The 19,956-nt window shown below is 40.1% G+C and overlaps 3 protein-coding genes across 3 annotated transcripts; 1 reads left to right on the top strand and 2 right to left on the bottom strand.

Annotated features, from left to right (window-relative positions):
• Positions 1-442: 442 nt before the first annotated feature.
• LOC104216054 (uncharacterized) lies at positions 443-11,917 on the top strand. The gene is made up of 7 exons (XM_009766017.2): positions 443-767; positions 3,099-3,189; positions 4,044-4,159; positions 10,062-10,121; positions 10,247-10,312; positions 11,278-11,477; positions 11,559-11,917. The coding sequence occupies exons 1-6, from the start codon at positions 711-713 to the stop codon at positions 11,467-11,469; spliced, it is 582 nt and encodes a 193-aa protein (XP_009764319.1). The 5' UTR covers positions 443-710; the 3' UTR covers positions 11,470-11,477; positions 11,559-11,917.
• A 2,457-nt stretch (positions 11,918-14,374) lies between these two features.
• Positions 14,375-15,502, bottom strand: LOC138888202 (uncharacterized). Its single transcript, XM_070170022.1, has one exon. It carries the CDS (start codon positions 15,500-15,502, stop codon positions 14,375-14,377), a length of 1,128 nt encoding a protein of 375 aa, XP_070026123.1.
• Positions 15,503-16,589: 1,087 nt separating this feature from the next.
• LOC138888201 (uncharacterized) lies at positions 16,590-17,717 on the bottom strand. Its single transcript, XM_070170021.1, has one exon. The coding sequence runs from the start codon at positions 17,715-17,717 to the stop codon at positions 16,590-16,592; it is 1,128 nt and encodes a 375-aa protein (XP_070026122.1).
• Positions 17,718-19,956: the final 2,239 nt, after the last annotated feature.

Genomic DNA, 19,956 nt, shown 5'->3' with positions numbered 1-19,956 from the left:
TTTGTCCCTTTGAGGAATTTCTAGAAGTTTCAAGTAAATAATACATCCTCCATCTCCATTTCAATTTAGATATGGTAGATTGATTCGGCACGAATTTTTCCATTTCATTTTAGATGTGGTAGATTGATTCGGCATGAACTTTAAGAGAAAAAGAGAAATTTTTAAAATTTATGATCTTAAATACTTAAGGGTAAAAAGCTTTATGGGGCTATGTATTTATATGGGTAAAATAAGTAAAATAAAAAGTTTAAAGTTAAACTATTTTTAATTATAAAAATGTATCATTCATCGAAATTAAAATAGAGGTAGTACTATATATTGTGAGGCGACTTGATTCGAGTGGCAATTCTTCTGGAAACAAAGAAAGGGAAATAAAAAAGAGGGACAAATAAAAGTCAATTATGATGTGTTACTTAAACATTGGTAAGTACAAGGAAAGGGGAAAAGGGGAAAAGCAAAAAGAAAAAGAGAAAAAAAAAGCAAATAAAAGACAACTCAGAGAAGTTGCCAGCAGGAAAAACAACGCAACCTTCTCTCTGTTTCTCAAATTCGATCATCCAACTAACAAGCTGCTTTATTATCAGATCATCAAAATATATTTTTAGGTGAAATAGCTTTCGTGGCATCGATTCTTGACGCCTCACTCTCCAGTTTCATCTGATTTGCTTTTGGAGAGAGAGAGAAGAAGAAGAAGAGAAAGGCGAGCTAAAATGGGACAAGCCTTTCGCAAGCTCTTCGATACCTTCTTCGGAAATTCTGAGATGAGGGTATAACAATCCTGGACTAGTCCTTCTCCTATTATTTTGTCCATTATAATATGATCTATCGATTGCTCTTTTTCTGTAGCGCTTTTTGTGAATTTGCGTACTTTATTTGCCAATTTAAGCTTTCAGCACTTGTTCTTAGCTCGTTTGCAAGATGGGCTTTCATATGCTTCCAGATTTCCAGTGTTATATGAAACATGTTTGAGGTTATTGAGGACTAACTGTAATAAGCTGAGTTGTGCTGAGCCTTCAACAAATTTGTATTCCGTCTGTATTTTTTGGACTGCCTTAATTGAATTAGCATTTAGCCACCACAACACAGAATACACCAGTACAACATTTTCTTTGTGTATGAGTTGGAAAACTGTTTTGAGTTGATCTCTTATTTTAACTCGATCTTCTTCTCCTTTTTTTTTTTTGAAGATTGAATGAGAAAGAAACTTATCTTTGAAAGCACATGAAAACGATTAAAGGCACCTTAACATTGTAAAGTTTCGGGGAGGGTCAAAAATTACATGTCTACAAACATAATTAAGTATCTGTTGGTAAGGGATATTGGACGAATTTATGACAAGTATTGTTATGTATGATCCATTTTTTACGTTATTTGCTAGTTAGAATTATTGATTGGAAATTTTTTCTTCTGCAGCAGACCCATGTCAGTAATATTTTCTCTGATGAAAGGTAGAATTTTACTAAATAAAATAATACGAAGGCGGTATTAATCTGTAAACAGGGTCTGGTCCTTTGCTCCTCCTATGCCTGTAAGGAATACAGAAGAGCTAAAATTTCTACAATTTCAGCCTGCTATGTTTCTATTTCTCCAACGCTACAAATCCTGAATACATCTAAACTAATATGGAATACAATCTTTTAACCCCACTAATATTAGTAATATCTGTTGTGCACTTAGTGCAGCTAGTATGCTTCTTCAAGGCTGCTTCCTTTCTGACGTTGATTGAATGCACTGTTGTACCTAGTACTTAACATGGTTTTGGTAATGCATATAGTTAAGTGATAAATTAATTCCTTTGAATCATGAAAGTAGTTTCATTGAGACAGAAAACTGCACATTGTCCGTTCGGAATAACAAGTTAGAGATTTCCAAAACCACCTATCCGTATGTAGGTTGTGATTGATAATAGGTATAAGGAATGAGAAGAAATTATACATCACTTCACATCCAAGAGTCTTTTTAGTTTGGTCAGAGACTTGTATGTTGGTGTAGAGATAAATGTGAGATTTGGAGAAAACCTAATGTAGTTTGAAAGATAAATTACTTAGTACCAGAATGAATTCATATCCCCGACCCAAACTAGTTGGGATTGAGGTGCAGTTGAAGAAAACAATGCAAGATGTCAGCTAGCAAATTGGAATAACTAACTTGAAATCTCAGTTTCCATTTTCCCTTCAAGAAGGGCCTTAAGTAGATCGGGTAGCCAGTTGAAAGTCAGAGAGGTTAAAAAGGCCCTCAATAAATTTATAGGCACTTTCACCATGTCAAAGGTGATATGATCCTAGTCAGCATCCTTAATTTCTCCTTTAAGGTAAGTGTCATCCGAACATATGAAATATCATCAAATAAAATCTTCTTCCCTGGGGTATTAGGCACGTGGTGCAACACCCAATGTGTTGAAACATTGGAAGGTATGGGAATAAGAGTTTCTTTGAGCCAAATCAGTCTGCTTCCCCTAATGACTATTTTTTTTATGAAGTAAGGAATTTCATAAAAGGCATCAAGAAGATGCAAATAGTACAAGAAAAGATAAATATAAAAGTCCATGTTAGCTCTATAACAAAAGCTCTATTCTATAGTTAAGGAGCTAACAAAGTCCAAAAGGTTCCACGGAAACTAACGGGGGAAAGATCACACCAACTACACAGATTTGCTAAACATCAGCCTTCACAGTGTAGTTTGGAGCTGATATGCCATCAAAACATCTCCTGTTTTTTCTGTCCGCAGACACCAGAATATGCAACCGGGGCTCATCCTCCAAACTATTATTGCTCTCCCTTAACAAACAACTGCTGCAAGTTGGTCGGGTTTTCATAGCAGAAAATTCATTTTCTGCAGAAGTAATAAGTGATTATAAAGTGCAACATTTATTTTCCACAATTCAAGAACTTGCTTTCATTGTTCGTCCATTGCTATCTATGTTCACCAACCTCAGTTTCATCTTGAATTATTTTCCTGCAGGAGCTCTGTTCTGTAGATCCTAGATTTTCTGCTTGTATGTGTAGTTACTTTTGAATAATACGTATGTCTTGTTATCTTGTTCCATTTTTCCCTCTACTGTTATTTCTTGTCTCTGATTCTAATTTCAACTGGGATAGGTTGTAATGCTTGGGCTTGATGCGGCTGGCAAAACAACTATATTATACAAACTGCACATAGGAGAAGTTCTATCAACAGTTCCTACCATTGGTATGCTGTCTGTTTTATCTTCTGCTTACTGTGGTATGGGACCAATTATGAAGTTGGTCTTTGTAAAACTTGAACCAATCTGCTTGTAGTAAAGTCATTGTCAGCATGTGTTGCTTTCTTTTTTTGTTTCTTGTTGTTTGACAGAGCTACCCGGTACCTGTGCTAGTGGGAGGTAGCAGGTGCCCACTAGATTAGTCGAGGTGCGTGCAAGGTGGTGTCCTGGACACCCCGCTTATCCAAAAGAAAAGATGGGAAAAAGCTTTTAGGAGACGCCAGTTTATAACTTTCTATTGGTCATTGTTAGTTCATTATGAATTTCTAAGAGTGGCTGGTGCATACTACTTTTTGAAGTAACTTATGTGGGAAATTGTTCCCAGTACTAACCAAAATAGTTAATGGAACCTTAAAAAAGCTCGCTTCTCCTATCTAATTGACTTCCTTTTTTACTTGCAAACTGCCTCCCAGTGATCAGGTGCAACACTTGATTCCATGGCATACTTTCGACATCTTTTTTTTTGTTTTTGGATAGATCACATACTTATCTCTTCTTCCTTAGGGGAATCCTTTTCATTTTCTTACATTACTTTGGTTGTCACATCTCGGAGCCCAGATCTTATCTTATGTGACTTAAAATAGGTTATGGCTTTTCTAATTCTGATGTTATTGCTTATTATCTCAACATAATATTTGCATAAGGGAAGTTTGAAAACGTTGATGTGAAAACTCTTCCTGCTTGTAACGTCATTAAAGCTTTCGGAGAAAAATTCCCTAAAAGACCTGCATCACCAGGTGAATACTTGTCTATGGGTGTCTGGAACTACTGTAATAGATGATTGTATATGCATGTCTTGCAGGATTCAATGTGGAAAAAGTACAGTACAAAAATGTAATTTTTACTGTGTGGGATGTTGGTGGACAAGAGAAATTAAGGCCACTCTGGAGGCACTACTTCAATAACACAGATGGCTTGGTAACTGCACCCGTTATTATTCTTTGTTTTCTATTTTTTAAAGAAAATAGATTGTATTCTTTGGTTGCTACTCTATTTCTGGAAATCATTTCTTTACTTTGCATTCAGTGGCATCTAACCCCTAATATCACATATATGCCTGTGGCCAAAGTGAATTTTCCTTTCTTCATTGAGAGGTAACACTGCGTAAAAGCAAAGAGGAATTTAAAGTCTTGTCCCTTCCTTCTGAGCCCCACCCCTCCACAGACCACGCAGAAGGACAAAAGGGAATGAAAAGAGATGGATATTTCAAATAAGAAAACATATGAATATTTTTATCCAAATGTTTGAATTTGGTATACAGAATAAGCATGCTTTATTAAGCGTATTGGCCCAATCCCTTATGATTAAGCGTATGACAAGGTTCCTAGAGAGGTTCTTTGGAGATGCCTAGAGGCTAAATGTGTGTTGGTTGCTTACATTAGGGCGATTGAGGACATGTATGATGGAGCTAAGACTCGGGTTGGGACAGTGGGAGGCGACTCGGAGCATTTTTCGGTTGTTATGAGGTTATACTAAGGATCTGCGCGCAGCCTGTTCTTAGTTGCCCTGGTGATGGACGCACTGGCATACCATATCTAAGGGAAGGTGCCATGGTGTATGTTATTTGCTGATGCAATGTTTTTAAGAGCGCGAAGCGCAAAAAAGTGACAAGGCCTCGCCTCGCTTCAAAAGCGAAGCGCACGCTTTATTAAAGTGAAGCGCAGTTCTTAAAAACATAATGTAAACCTTGCAAAGACAGAATATAAAATTATAAATAATCAAAAACTTCAATTTAAATACTTAAAAGTAGGTACTAGCCACTAGGTACCACCAAATCATCCACAAACCATAGGAGGACAAGCAAAATCAAAGCTACTAAATTACTAGAATCAACAACTTATTCTTCTACTCTTCTTGTTCTTCTTCAAGATTGTCAAAATCTTGAATTCTTCTATTATCTTCATATTAATATCCCTATTAAGATATAAGAAAAAACATAATCAATAAACTGAAATACATATAATATATATAATAATTAATTATATAAATGAAATAAACATTTAAAAAATCACATAAACTGAAAATATAACATATATAATAATTAATTTTAATTACTGAAATATACACTAAAAAAATCAAATAAACTGAAAAATATAAAATATATAAATTATAAATAATGACAGAAAGAAGAAAAAAAGAGAAGACATAACTCAGAAGAAGAAAGAATAAGGAAGAAAGAAGACAGAACTCCAGCGAGTCAGTGACGAAGCAAAAGAAGTAGAAAATAGAACAAGAAGAAGAAAGAAAGAAAGAAAAAAAATGAGAAGAAGAAACGAGAAGAAAATTTACTTGGACTGGTCGACTGGAGCTGTGGACTGGTGCTGGTCTGCTGCGATGAAGAAGAGAAAAGAAAGCAGAAACTTTCTGTCCCAAAACCCTAATTTTTTCGATGAAGAAGAGAGAAAATCGCAGCAATTGGCTTCTGTTATGTCGCGCAGCAATTAGGGGTTTGTTTTGTATAAATTAAAAACAGACCCAATCCTTTTTTTTAAAAAGGCCCAGCTGCGATTTTTGAACAAAAGTGATCGATTCGTCGCTTTGCTCGCCTCGTCGATTTTTCCTCTGAAGCGTGCGCTTCAACTGTTCGCGTCGCCTTAGGCACAGAAAAGCGATGCTTTGTCGCTTCGCGCTTTTAGCGACGAAGCGCGCACTTTTCCAAACACTGCTGATGACATAGTTCTAATTGATGAGACGTGAGGCGGCGTTAACGAGAGGCTGGAGGTTTGGAGACAGGCCCTTGAGTTTAAGGGTTTCAAGTTAAGCAGGACTAAGACGTAATATTTGGAGTGCAAGTTCAGTGCCGAGCCGAGGGAAGTGGGCATGAACGTGAGGCTTGAATCACCGGTCATCCCCAAGAGAGGCAGTTTCAAGTACCTTGGGTCGGTTATCCAGGGGGATGGGGCGATTGACGAGGATGTCACATACCGTATAGAGGTGGGGTGGATGAAATGAAGGTTAGCATCTGGAGTCCAGTGTGACAAGAAAGTGCCACTGATACTCAAAGGTAAGTTTTATAGAGCGGTGGTTAGACCGGCCATGTTGTGTGGGGCTGAATATTGGCTAGTTAAGAACTCAAATATCCAGAAGATGAAAGTAGCAGAAATGAAGATGTTGAGGTGGATGTGCAGGCACACTAGGATGGAGAAGATTAGGAATGAAGATATTCGGGAGAAGGTGGGCGTGGCTCCCATGGATGACATGATGCGGGAAACGAGGCTCAGATGGTTCGGGCACGTACAGAGGAGAAGCCGATATGGCCCGGTAAGGAGGTCTGAGCAGTTGGCTTTTGTGGGTACGAGAAGAGGTATAGGGCGGCCTAAGAAGTATTGGGGAGATGTGATCAGGTAGGACATGACGTGACTTCAGATTTTCGAGGACATGACCCTTGATAGGAAGTTGTGGAGGTCGAGCATGGTTAGGAGGTAGTTGAGTATATTTCTACTTCGTACCAGTGTGAGGCTAGTCTGATAGGATTTTGTCTTAGTCTGCTAGTGGTTAATGTTGTGTTCACGCTACTCTTCCGTTTTTCATAGTGTCGGGCCTTATTTTCTGATATTGTTTTTGCTTTTCATCTATTTCCTGGTTCTTATGATGCTGTTATTATTTCTATGGAATCTGTTGATGGTACTGATATACTGTCTCTTTTTGTCTTCTTGAGCCGAGGGTTTATCGGAACAACCTCTCTACTCCCTGTCACGACCCAAGTTCTCCCTCCGTGAACTGTCGTGACGACACCTAGTCTCTACGACTATGTAGGCCTAACAAATTGCGGAAAAAGGAAATGAAATACTAAACGGGCAAGTTATGGGTAAATACATAATAAAAGAGTTTAAAAATGCCGCTCGGCATATGCAATACATACTCTCGAAACTGAATCAATCTCCCAAAACCCGGAATCTCATGAAATCACAAGCTATAAAAGAGTACATAGTGTTCTAACTCCGGAATGTATAATCAAAAGTAAATACAGGAAGTTTAAAGCTAAAGGCCTCACTGATAGAACGGCTGATCTAAAGGACCTGGATCTGCACACGAAAAATATGTGCAGGAAAGGGCATGAGTATACCACAGCGATACCCAGTAAGCGCCAAGTCTAACCTCGGTCGAGTAGTGACGAGGAAGGTCAGGGCCCTACTGGTTATAACTATATAAAATAAGGTAAAACAATATGAGATGTGACAATATAATTTAAAATGCTAACAGTCGATAAAGACTAAAATCACAGAAGAATATAACTCAGTACACAGAGATAGCAACAGGGGATCTTCCAGGATATCGTCCCATAGTCCCAAACATAAATGTGCAGAGGATCTCCCGGGAAATCATCCCGTAGTCCGAATCATAAATATGCAGAGGAATCTCCCGGAATACCAATCCGTAGTCCCAAAGTAAATATCCAGTACAGGGGAAATCTCCCGGGATGTCGTCCCGTAGTCCCAAATATAAATGTGCAAGGGGATCTCCCGGAATACCGATCCGTAGTCCCAACGTAAACATGCAGGGGATCTCTCGGGATATCGTCCCGTAGTCCCAAAGTAAACACACAACAATCTCAAGAAAGAATCTACAGTTTTATTCAAGAATAAACAGGATTTTCTACTCTAAACATGCTGCATAGAATCCAAGTAAGCAGTTAAAGCAGGTAAGACAATTAAGTCACATAAGCATGTTTTTCCTAAGCTAAACAGGAGGCTTCAAGTACACGTATTACTCAATTACAAGAAAAACACAGATATTTACTTAATGAAAACGGAGGTTTTTCAACAATTAGCACGTGTATGCACTCGTCACCTCACGTACACGGCACTCATATAACAACAGTACCAAAATCCTAAGGGGAGTTCCCCCACACAAGGTTAGACAAGCCACTTACCTCGAACCAGCTCAAAATCAACCCGAAACCATGCTCTTGTTGCGAGTATCCAACTCCGAGTGGCCCAAATCTAATCAAATAAATGTCATAATGTAAATATAACTACAAACTACGTTTTACATTTTCGTAATCTTTTGGACTGTCAGGACTGAAAGGAATAGCAAATGCTTTGATGGGATCTCAACTCCAACTTACACTCTTAAGGCCAGATGTTTAGTTAGATTGTTTAGCTGGCATTTTCATTCCCCTGTAAACAATGTTGATAATTTTTTGGATTTTGTTAGCTCTTTAATTCTAGCATAGACATAGTTCTGGAGCTAACTTTTGGCGGCCTTGTATTCTGCATCTTTTGGATGCCTTTTATTAATGATAATTACTTCATCAAAAAAAACTACAAACAATGAATTTAGCTAAAGGAACCGAAGCTAAGGTAAGAAAATAGAAAAACGCCCAAAAATCCTCCCCGGGCCCACGTCTCGAAATCGGGTAAAACTCACAAATTATGAACACCCATTCACTTACGAGTCTAACCATACCAAATTCACTCAAATGCGATACCAAAATCTTGATCAAAACCCCAAAATTAGGCCTAAGCACTTTTCTCAATTTTCCTCCAATTTTTCAGCCCAAATTCGAAATTAGATGATGAATTCATGTTTAGATTAATGGGTTATAAGCAAAAAGGAGTTAGAAATCATTACCCACAAACTTCCTCCGAAAATCTCTCCAAATTTCGCCTCCTACCGAGCTCTCAATCCAATTTTTGAGTTATGAACTCAAACCCTCGATTTTGGAATTTAAATTCTGCCCAGACGCGTTCTTCTTCGCGAACGCGATGCACAAAAATCCATTGGCCAGCTTTCCTCCTTCGCAAACGCGAGGGTCTACTCGCGAACGCGTAGCTTACACTAGCGGACCCTACGCGAACGCCAGGACCATGTCGTGAAGGCTAAAGGGTCCACACCTTCGCGAACGCGAAGCACAACTCAGCTGCCTCACCCAGATGCTCTACGCGAACGCGAGACACCCCTCGCGAATGCGATGAAGGTTTTCTCTGCAACACAACAGCAGAAAATCTGCCACTTCTCTATGTCCTAAAATGACACGTTGAGCATCTGAAACACACCCGAGGCCCCCGGGACCTCAACCAAACATGCCAACCAATCCTAAAACATCATACGAACTTAGTCCAACCCTCGAATCACATCAAACAATGCTAAAACCACGATTCACCCTCCAATCCAAGCCTAATGAACTTGAAATCTCAAGAATTCTACAACCGATGCCAAAACCAACCAAAACATGTCCGATTGACCTCAAATTTTACACACAAGTCACATTCAACACTACAGAGCTATTCCAACTTTCAGAATCGGATTCCGACCCCGATATCAAAATCTCACTATCGATCCGGAAACTTCAAAAATTCAACTTTCGGCATTTCAAGCCTAAATAAGCTACGAACCTCCAAAACACAATCCGAACATGTCCCTAAGCCCGAAATCACCTAACGGAGCTAACGGGATTGACAGAATCTATTCCGAGGCCGTCTTCACACTGTTCTGACTATGGTCCAACTTCTAAAGCTCAAGCTCTCATTTAGCGACTAAGTGTCCCAAAACACTCCGAAACTCAAAACGAAACTTCCCGGCAACTCACAATAGTAGAAACAAACACGGGAAAAACTGTTAATAGGGGATCGGGGCGTTAATTCTCAAAATGACCGGCCGGGTCGTTACACTCCCTCAGGGTAGGGGTAAAGTCTGCGTACACACTACCCTCCCCAGACCCCACTTGTGGGATTTTACTGGGTCATTGTTGTTGCCCAATCCCTTATGATTGACAAAACTTACCGCTTCTCTTGTTTATGTATTTTAATTTCTTGTTTGGAAATTGCCTTTATAAACTATATACCATATCTCTTCGCTAAGTGTTTATGTTATACAGATTTATGTTGTCGACTCTTTGGATCGAGAGAGGATTGGAAAGGCGAAACAAGAATTTCAGGTTGTTTATCTAGACCTTAAATTTATGAGCCAGGCTTCTTTGTCGATGACATAATTAAATGACCTGTATAATGTGTTTTCCTTATAAAAAAAAAGCTTTACTTATAAAAGATAATGTGTTTTCAGGCCATCATCAAAGATCCATTCATGCTTAATGCAATCATCTTGATTTTTGCTAACAAACAGGACATGGTAAGTTGCTTTTTGTTCCATATGTTTACTCGTCCTCAAAATTTAATCAAATGCTTATTTGCTATTTTGCTCTTTTTACTTGGTCTTTGAATGAAAAAAGTAGGCTAAAGCTACTAAATGAATCCAAAAAATAAAGGTTGAACATGCTGTTACCGTTTTTGTCTTTAATAGAAAATAAAGGTTCAAAGGTTATTGAGCAACTTATCAGATTTATTGTCCTGGGCTTTGAGATGTTCTGCTCTTTAGTTTGTTATAACTAAAATTTCATGTCGACGAGGATGATATACTGTTCCTTGATACCTTGATTAGTGAAACCGAACTATTGTCCATATCTCATAAGATAGGTTCTACCTAAAGCTAAGCAGACTTACACTTGTACTCTGATCCTTGATTATTGAAACCAAAGTTGTATCTGTCTCAGTAGATAGTTGCTCAGTGAGCTCCGGTAATCAAAAGTATGGTAACATGGTCTCCAATGAATAAGTGCACACGACCACCGTTATTTCTCTTTCTTGCTTTCCAGTTTCCACCAAAAAAACAGCTCATTCTTTTTCCTTATCTTTCTGTCTTTGCAATAAAACCTTCAGAAAGTCGACCTCCATAGTCATTGAATTGCTTGGCTCTGCCTGGATGCTGATTCTTGTAGCTGAGTGAGCTTCTAGAAAAGTGTTGTTAAAAGCAAGCATTTTATCACTTAAAAGCTATAGAGTGTCAAGAAATTGTGGTAAGATGGATTTTGTAAATGACTCACAGACCCTGTTAATAGTGTGTAGAGATCTGCATAGATAGTAAACAGGCACAATCTTTGTGCTATTCTAATTCTATAACATTTACCATTTTAAAAAAAAAATGTTTAATGTAGTCACGTAGTTGCAAGAAATTGGAAGTTTCGTTTATCCCCATGCCATTTCCTTCCTTTAGCATCGGGTAGAACTTTTATCATCTTGAATATCTTTTTCATCCAGAAAGGAGCAATGACACCAATGGAAGTGTGTGAAGGCCTTGGTCTCTATGAGCTTAAAAACCGAAAATGGCATATACAAGGTACATGTGCTCTTAGAGGAGATGGCCTATACGAGGGATTGGACTGGTTAGCCAGCACTTTGAAAGAACATAAGGCTGTTGGATACTCTTCGATAGGCCCTTCATCCTTCTGAATAATCAGGTTTAGACCTAGCCTTGATGTCTTCACATTTGTAGCTAGTATACATAACCTGCTGATCTTACTATAATTGACCCTTTGCAGGCTCACTAAAGAACTTGAACCTCTTTTGAGGAGCAACACTCAATACCCGGCTGTTTATAAATTCGAAGATTATGAACTCACGATGATAGTTTTTTCCCTTCACTTCTTGGTGCTGTGCTTTTGGTGCTAGTGAAGTAGATAAGGCACTTGATTTCGGGCCTAGTGTGAAACTTGATGTTTGATTCTGTTGTATACTGAAATCTGGGCCTTACAGTTAATGTTAACTAGATGCTAAGAATGCTTCTGTCGATACCTACTGCAGTACTCTCAGTATGAATGCTTTCATGTGAATATGGTAACTAATCATTTAGTTTCCAGATGTCCAACTACAAAATATGCCGGTCAAATTTTTCAGAAAACATGCTTTCCCAGATGGTGCTCGAGAAGCTTTTGCTATCAAAAGTCAAAACATTAATCTCATTTTTTTTCTTAAGTGAATCTTATTCCTTGGAACAGTTTTGTCATCATGGAAATACATGTATCAATTAAAAAGTCTCCTTTTAAAGAATTTCAAACCCACCAAGCGTTTCTGTATAGACTTACTTCCCTGTACATAATTCGCCCCTGTGCTTACTAGTTCTGTATTCAGAGACGAGTCTGTCTCGATCACAGCTTTTAATTCACCAGTAGGTTAGCTTTTAATTTTATAGTAGGTCGACAGTGTCGATACACAGAAGACTAACTCGAGATTTTTTGTTTTTGTTTTCTGTGCTCGTCTTCATTGTGCCAGTTTGGAGTTAAAGGTTAAATTGATTAAATTTCATTTTAAGTAATATATTTGTTAAATTGGGGAGGGGTCTCTGAGGCAAGACAGACAATAAGTTGTGGGGGAAAAGAAAAGCAATGACATTATTAGACATTCAAAGGCCAGCCTCTAATAAAATAATGAATGCCAGACGGATAACTATCAATTCTCAAACAGTCAAACTACTCCATTGATAAGGACCTCAATAGAATGAAAGAAAGAATGAACAAATTAAAAAATCAATTAACTCGTTGGTATCATTCTCGTCTGCGTCTATAATGTAACTCCAAATCTTTTGTTTACCACTGACCATTGTTCTTCTTATTCTTGGTATGGACAACGTAAAATTATATGTGATCGAAGTTATAAATGCACTTTGTTGCGGCATTTGTTGCTGTCAAAATTTAGATTCGGTTGAAATCAGGTACGCCCGATTTCCCGGGCTCGAGGGGTCGCCTTAAGCCCGAGTTCGGAATGGATCGAGTTCGAGCTCGAGGGACCAAGATTGAGCTCAATGACAAAGTACGAGGCTCGAAGAATCAAGTGTTCGAGGAATGTCGGAGCCTAATGTGACTGGCCTCGAGATAATGCCGTTATGGATTTGCAACAGAATGAGCAAGATTCCTGCCACGTCCCCAAGATCATGGAGTAAATCCCGGAATAGTTTTGTACAAATCCGTACTAGGTGGTTAGACAACTGTCCCAATAAGATTCTTTACTGCAAATAGAAATGTACCTTATTTAGGGTTTCCCTATTATACAAAGGGGACCCCAATCATCTGTAAAGATCAACTAATCATTGACAAAGAATATACTCTCTTACTTTTTCGCTCATTGTTCATCAGAATTGTCCTTTAGCTTTATTGTTCTTGATCCATCTCGAGGTCACTTCGGCTCGAGGTCGAGACTGGTCTACATTCTGGTTTGATTTTACTTGTTCCTTTCATTTATACTTCATATTTCTTGATTATTAATTGGTATTGAACTAAATCACATATCTTTAAAACCATAAATCAAATTTAATTGTTATATTTTCGAGTTAAACAACTAGCTTTACCAACAGAGAATTATGTGGACATGACCTGCCTATGATAGAAGAAAAAAATATTACTACTACATTTTCTTTTTTCTTTTCTTTTCTTTTTTCTTTTTGTTATGGATAAGACCAACACTATTCTGGTCGATCCTGTTTCCCTTTTTAGGTTTCCTAGGATAAAAATGAAAAACTAAACAATTGGACATTTAATAGTACAGTATTTTCTAATTTCACCATTCACCAACAAAGAATGATGTGGACATGACCTTAGAGAGTTCAATCATTCGTAATAATAGCAAGTGAAGATGCTTTTTTTCTTCTATACAATGAGTAAGAGAAATTCAAGTTTTTGTGTGTGTTTGTTGTAAAGAATGAAATGGGACCACAGTTTGCTTAAGAAAAGCAAAGCAAAAACTAAAGGTTTTGATCAATTATGATGGTGTAAAACAATCTTTTGTAATTAAAAGATTAACTAAAATATAATTATACACTTGATATTTTTCTATTACTAAAGAATATTATAGAAGTTCTCCTAATTGCACCATACCTTTTTTAAAATAATGTACAATTCAATAAGTTAAATAGAAAAAATATCCAACTCTTGTACTTGGTAAATTGCTATTACACCTTACTTTTTAGCTTTCTTGGTAGTATCAAACATTATTTTGGTATTTTCAATTTTTGATAGTTGGAGGTTTGGAGCAATAGTGAAGTTATCTTCGGGATCAAGTCCTGAAGCAGCCAGTAATACTTGCATTAAAGTAGACTATCTACTTTACACACCTTATTAAGATACGATCCTTTCCTAACTTTGTGTGGACATGGAATCTCATATGCATCGGACTTGCTCTACCCACTTTTTGATCATCGCACATCTAAGTAAAATGCCCCTTGCTTCCGTTCAAGGTGCGTTTGTCCAACCCCGCATTGTCCGTCATGCCGAGCAGCCCTTCATGATGTTGCCCCATTTTCAGGTTGTGTGCCAAGGCCATCATGAAAATCCTTGCCACAACCCACACCTGCCGAGGACCTTTGTCAGGGGGTTAACAAACCACCCCCACCAGAAGAATTCGTCGTCCTCGACGAAGTAGCTTCCGCATTTTTCAGCACCACCATAGGTCCCAAATATGCTGTTGCTTGAACATGATCTTCTTCGTTTTGTTCATCTTCACTCTTTTCTTCTTCAAACAACGCTGAAAGCTTTTCAATTCTCGGACAATCCCTCGCCATGTGTGGTCCTTTGCAAATAAAACAGCCATCGAATTTGCTGTTTTGTCCCTTATTTGTTGAAGGTCCAGCACATTGCTTTCCCTTCTCATTGCCATTGCCCTCAATAGCATTTCCCTTTTCATTTCCGTTTTTCCTCCACTCTTTTCCCTTGTCCTTGTTCCCGTTTTTGGACTTTAAAGTAGTAGAGAAATCAGAACCATCTTGTCCCAACCGGAAATCACCCAACGCATCCGCAGTAGCAATGGCACTAGGAAGATCTTTCACATTTTGCCTTCGGAGTTCCATTTGCGCCCACGACTGCAACCCGTAAAGGAAATTATGCAACTTGTCCTCCTCAGACATGTTGCTAATATCCAGCATCAAAGAACTAAAATCCTTGACGTAATCCCTGACCGTTCCAGTTTGTTTCAACTTCTTCAAACGATCTCTAGCAATCCAGCCCGCATTGCTAGGAAAGAATTGATCCTTCAATTCTTTCTTCAGCCCTTCCCAAGAGTCAATCTTCGGCCTACCAGCACTTACATCATCTGCCACGCGCGTACGCCACCATAGCTTCGCATCATCCACCAAGTACATAGTCGTAATGGGGACTTTGTCTTCATCTTGCACTTTGGCAGCATGGAAGTACTGTTCCATATCCCACAGGAAGTTTTCAAGTTTCTTGGCACTCCTTGTGCCATTGAACTCTTTAGGCTCCGGAATTCTGACCTTGGTACGATCTGCCCCACGCTGTGCTTCTTCATTGCCAACAGCACGACGCAGCAACCCATTTTCCGTTTTCAGATCTGTGCACTCCTCGCTCAGTCTGTTCATCTCGGCCTCAAGATAGGCGAGACGAGTTAAGATAGTCAGAAATTGATCCCCATCAATAGTTCCGACAAGTGCCTCTAATGCAGCAACCTTTTCCCTTAGTTCTGCGTTGCCACCAGCCATTCTTCACAAAATTCAACCAATGAACGTTGTGTCTTCGCCCCGATCCAGCCACGCTCTGATACCACTTGTCACAGGGGTGATTTGTGCCACTCGAAAACAGTCCGAGGTTCACCTCCGTGCGGCAGTCAAGCCCAGCCTTGACTTCAGCCTTTCCAACGCTTAGCTTTATTTTTAGGGACGTTTGAACTTGAAATGAAAATAGGCAGCAAAATATGTAAATAAAGGCACACGATATACAGGAATTTCTTCCCAACTTGTATTAATGAGTGAATACAAGAACACAAAAGCCAACCCTATGGCCAAGACAAAGAATTCCCCAATTCCCTGCCCAAAATAGTTTTCCTACCCTTAGGAAAATGACTTAGACGATTTTTGGCTAACAATGCCTTAGACTAAGTTTCTGCCCCGTTTTGGACAGCCTAGGCAAATATTTAAAGGCAACAAATCAGTTGACAAAGCCCCAACTGATGGGCAACAAGTTAAGACATTGGACAAAAACGTGGGCACACTTTTAGGCCATGATCAGCATGTCTTAGAAGAGGTTGCAACCACCAACTGCTTCCCATGTGCTTGGCACATGTTTTTCCAACTGCTGCTTGTGCACAGCTTGGTCCAAATTTCGCCCAGCTGCTTCGTGCCAAGGCTGGCATTGCGCCCAACCTTGTCTTTGACACTGCTCCGCGCCAATGTCATTGTCACAGCTCGCCAACCACTGACTTAGCCGCACACGTTCATTGTCAAAGCTGCCCGCCCATGTCAAATCGCCCCCGACTTGATCAAATCTGTCCGTATCATTTGCCTTTGCTTGTCCCGCCTTGCCTTGCCTTGTCTTTGCCCCTGCTTGACATGGCATTGCCTTGCCTTGCCATGTCTTTGCCCCTGCTTGACATGGCATTGCCTTGCCATTGTTTTGCCAACCCGCACATCTAAGTAAAATGCCCCTTGCTTCCGTTCAAGGTGCGTTTGTCCAACCCCGCATTGTCCGTCATGCCGAGCAGCCCTTCATGATGTTGCCCCATTTTTCAGGTTGTGTGCCAAGGCCATCATGAAAATCCTTGCCACAACCCACACCTGCCGAGGACCTTTGTCAGGGGGTTAACAAACCACCCCCACCAGAAGAATTCGTCGTCCTCGACGAAGTAGCTTCCGCATTTTTCAGCACCACCATAGGTCCCAAATATGCTGTTGCTTGAACATGATCTTCTTCGTTTTGTTCATCTTCACTCTTTTCTTCTTCAAACAACGCTGAAAGCTTTTCAATTCTCGGACAATCCCTCGCCATGTGTGGTCCTTTGCAAATAAAACAGCCATCAAATTTGCTGTTTTGTCCCTTATTTGTTGAAGGTCCAGCACATTGCTTTCCCTTCTCATTGCCATTGCCCTCAATAGCATTTCCCTTTTCATTTCCGTTTTTCCTCCACTCTTTTCCCTTGTCCTTGTTCCCGTTTTTGGACTTTAAAGTAGTAGAGAAATCAGAACCATCTTGTCCCAACCGGAAATCACCCAACGCATCCGCAGTAGCAATGGCACTAGGAAGATCTTTCACATTTTGCCTTCGGAGTTCCATTTGCGCCCACGACTGCAACCCGTAAAGGAAATTATGCAACTTGTCCTCCTCAGACATGTTGCTAATATCCAGCATCAAAGAACTAAAATCCTTGACGTAATCCCTGACCGTTCCAGTTTGTTTCAACTTCTTCAAACGATCTCTAGCAATCCAGCCCGCATTGCTAGGAAAGAATTGATCCTTCAATTCTTTCTTCAGCCCTTCCCAAGAGTCAATCTTCGGCCTACCAGCACTTACATCATCTGCCACGCGCGTACGCCACCATAGCTTCGCATCATCCACCAAGTACATAGTCGTAATGGGGACTTTGTCTTCATCTTGCACTTTGGCAGCATGGAAGTACTGTTCCATATCCCACAGGAAGTTTTCAAGTTTCTTGGCACTCCTTGTGCCATTGAACTCTTTAGGCTCCGGAATTCTGACCTTGGTACGATCTGCCCCACGCTGTGCTTCTTCATTGCCAACAGCACGACGCAGCAACCCATTTTCCGTTTTCAGATCTGTGCACTCCTGGCTCAGTCTGTTCATCTCGGCCTCAAGATAGGCGAGACGAGTTAAGATAGTCAGAAATTGATCCCCATCAACAGTTCCGACGAGTGCCTCTAATGCAGGAACCTTTTCCCTCAGTTCTGCGTTGCCACCAGCCATTCTTCACAAAATTCAACCAATGAACGTTGTGTCTTCTCCCCGATCCAACCTGGCTCTGATACCAGTTGTCACAGGGGTGATTTGTGTCACTCGAACTCAGCCCGAGGTTCACCTCCGTGCGGCAGTCAAGCCCAGCCTTGACTTCAGCCTTTCCAACACTTAGTTTTATTTTTAGGGACGTTTGAACTTTGAATGAAAATAGGCAGCAAAAATCTGTAAATAAAGGCACACGATATACAGGAATTTCTTCCCAACTTGTATTAATAAGTGAATACAAGAACACAATAGCCAACCCTATGGCAAAGACAAAGAATTCCCTAATTCCCTGCCCCAAAATAGTTTTCCCACCCTTAGGGAAATAACTTAGACGAATTTTGGCTAACACAATGCCTTAGACTAAGTTTCTGCCCCGTTTTGGGACAGCCTAGGCAAATATTTAAAGGCTACAATCAGTTGACAAGCCCCCAACTGATGGGCAACAAGTTAAGACAAAGTACAAAAACGTGGGCACACTTTTAGGCCATGATCAGCATGTCTTGGAAGAGGTTGCAACTGCCAACTGCTTCCCATGTGTTTGGCACATGTTTTCCAACTGCTGCTTGTGCACAGCTTGGTCTGATTTTCGCCCAACTGCTTTGTGCCAAGGCTGGCATTGCGCCCAACCTTGCCTTTGACACTGCTCCGCGCCAATGTCATTGCCACAGCTCGCCACCCACTGACTTAGCCGCACACGTTCATTGTCAAAGATGCCCGCCCATGTCAAGTCGCCCCCGACTTGATCAAATCTGTCTGTATCATTTGCCTTTGCTTGTCCCGCCTTGCCTTGCCTTGCCATGTCTTTGCCCCTGCTTGACATGGCTTTGCCTTGCCATTGTTTTGCCCGCACATCTAAGTAAAATGCGCCTTGCTTCTGTTCAAGGTGCGTTTGTCGAACTCCGCATTGTCCGTCATGCCGAGCAGCCCTTCATGATGTTGCCCCATTTTTCAGGTTGTGTGCCAAGGCCATCATGAAAATCCTTGTCACAACCCACACCTGCCGAGGACCTTTGTTAGGGGGTTAACACCAGGTTTCCACCCACAAAGACACAATAGCCGGTAGTAGACCTTTTATCAATTTTGGATCCAGCTCAATCCGCATCTGCAAAACACTCAGTGTGAGATTGCCCACGATTGCTGTATAATATGCCAAGTCCAGGGGCTTCTTTTAAGTAACATAGAATCTGTTCCAGTGCTGCCCAATGTTTGACCGTAGGAGCGGACATAAACTGGCTAACAACACTTACAGCAAAAGCAATATATGGACGAGTCACGGTGAGATAGTTTAATCTCCCAACTAACCTCCTGTATCTACCTGGATCATTAAATGGATCGCCATCATCTTTCATAAGATGCAAATTAGGAACAACTGGAGTACTACAAGGCTTGGCAGCCAACTTACCAGTTTCTGCCAGTAAGTCAGGAATATACTTTCTCTGAGATAGAAAAATCCCCTTCTTGCATCTATTTACTTCTATTCCCAAGAAATATTTCAGTTGTCCCAAGTCTTTCGTGTGAAACTTAGTATGCAAGAAAGACTTGAGAGAAGAGATTCCTGCATAATCAGTTCCTGTAATAACAATGTCATCAACATATACAATTACGAGAGTAGATCCAGCTGTTGATTGCCTGTAAAAGACTGAATGATCACATTTGCTCTTTTTCAGCCTAATTCTTGAACTACCTCACTAAATTTTCCAAATCAAGCCTGGGGACTCTGCTTCAAGCCATACAAGGACTTCTTCAAATGACAGACCTTCCCGTACTCCCCTTGAGTAACAAAACCAGGTGGTTGCTCCATATACACCTCTTCATGAAGATCACCATGAAGAAAGGCATTCTAAATGTCCAATTTATGCAAAGGCCAATTCTCAGAAGCTGCTAGAGAAATGAACAAACGGACAGAAGTAAGTTTGGCAACCAGAGAGAAAGTGTCATAATAATCTACTCCATAAGTCTGAGCATACCTTTTGGCCACATGTCTGGGCTTAAGTCTCAACCATCTGGATTAACTTTGACCGTGAAGACCCATTTGCATCCCACTGCTTTCTTTCCACTAGGTAAATTCACTAAATCTCAAGTATGGTTTTCCTCTAAGGCATGTATTTCCTCAAGCATGGTTTTAGACCATCCAGGATGATTCAAAGCCTTTTTCACTGTTTTAGGTATAGAAATGGAGTCTAGAGACGCAATCAAAGATCTA

Source organism: Nicotiana sylvestris, chromosome 3 (genome assembly GCF_000393655.2).
Source record: "Nicotiana sylvestris chromosome 3, ASM39365v2, whole genome shotgun sequence".
Lineage (NCBI taxonomy): Eukaryota > Viridiplantae > Streptophyta > Magnoliopsida > Solanales > Solanaceae > Nicotiana > Nicotiana sylvestris.
Note: the sequence above shows the minus strand (reverse complement) of the source record. Positions and strands in the feature narration are given on the sequence as shown.

Excerpts from the sequence above, each read along its gene's own strand:
- LOC104216054 (XM_009766017.2), top strand. The coding sequence starts at position 711 with ATGGGACAAGCCTTTCGCAAGCTCTTCGATACCTTCTTCGGAAATTCT. Across the intron at positions 768-3,098 it reads TCGGAAATTCTGAGATGAGG|GTTGTAATGCTTGGGCTTGA; the intron begins GTATAACAATCC and ends CAACTGGGATAG. Across the intron at positions 10,122-10,246 it reads AGGCGAAACAAGAATTTCAG|GCCATCATCAAAGATCCATT; the intron begins GTTGTTTATCTA and ends ATGTGTTTTCAG.
- LOC138888202 (XM_070170022.1), bottom strand. The coding sequence starts at position 15,502 with ATGGCTGGTGGCAACGCAGAACTAAGGGAAAAGGTTGCTGCATTAGAG.
- LOC138888201 (XM_070170021.1), bottom strand. The coding sequence starts at position 17,717 with ATGGCTGGTGGCAACGCAGAACTGAGGGAAAAGGTTCCTGCATTAGAG.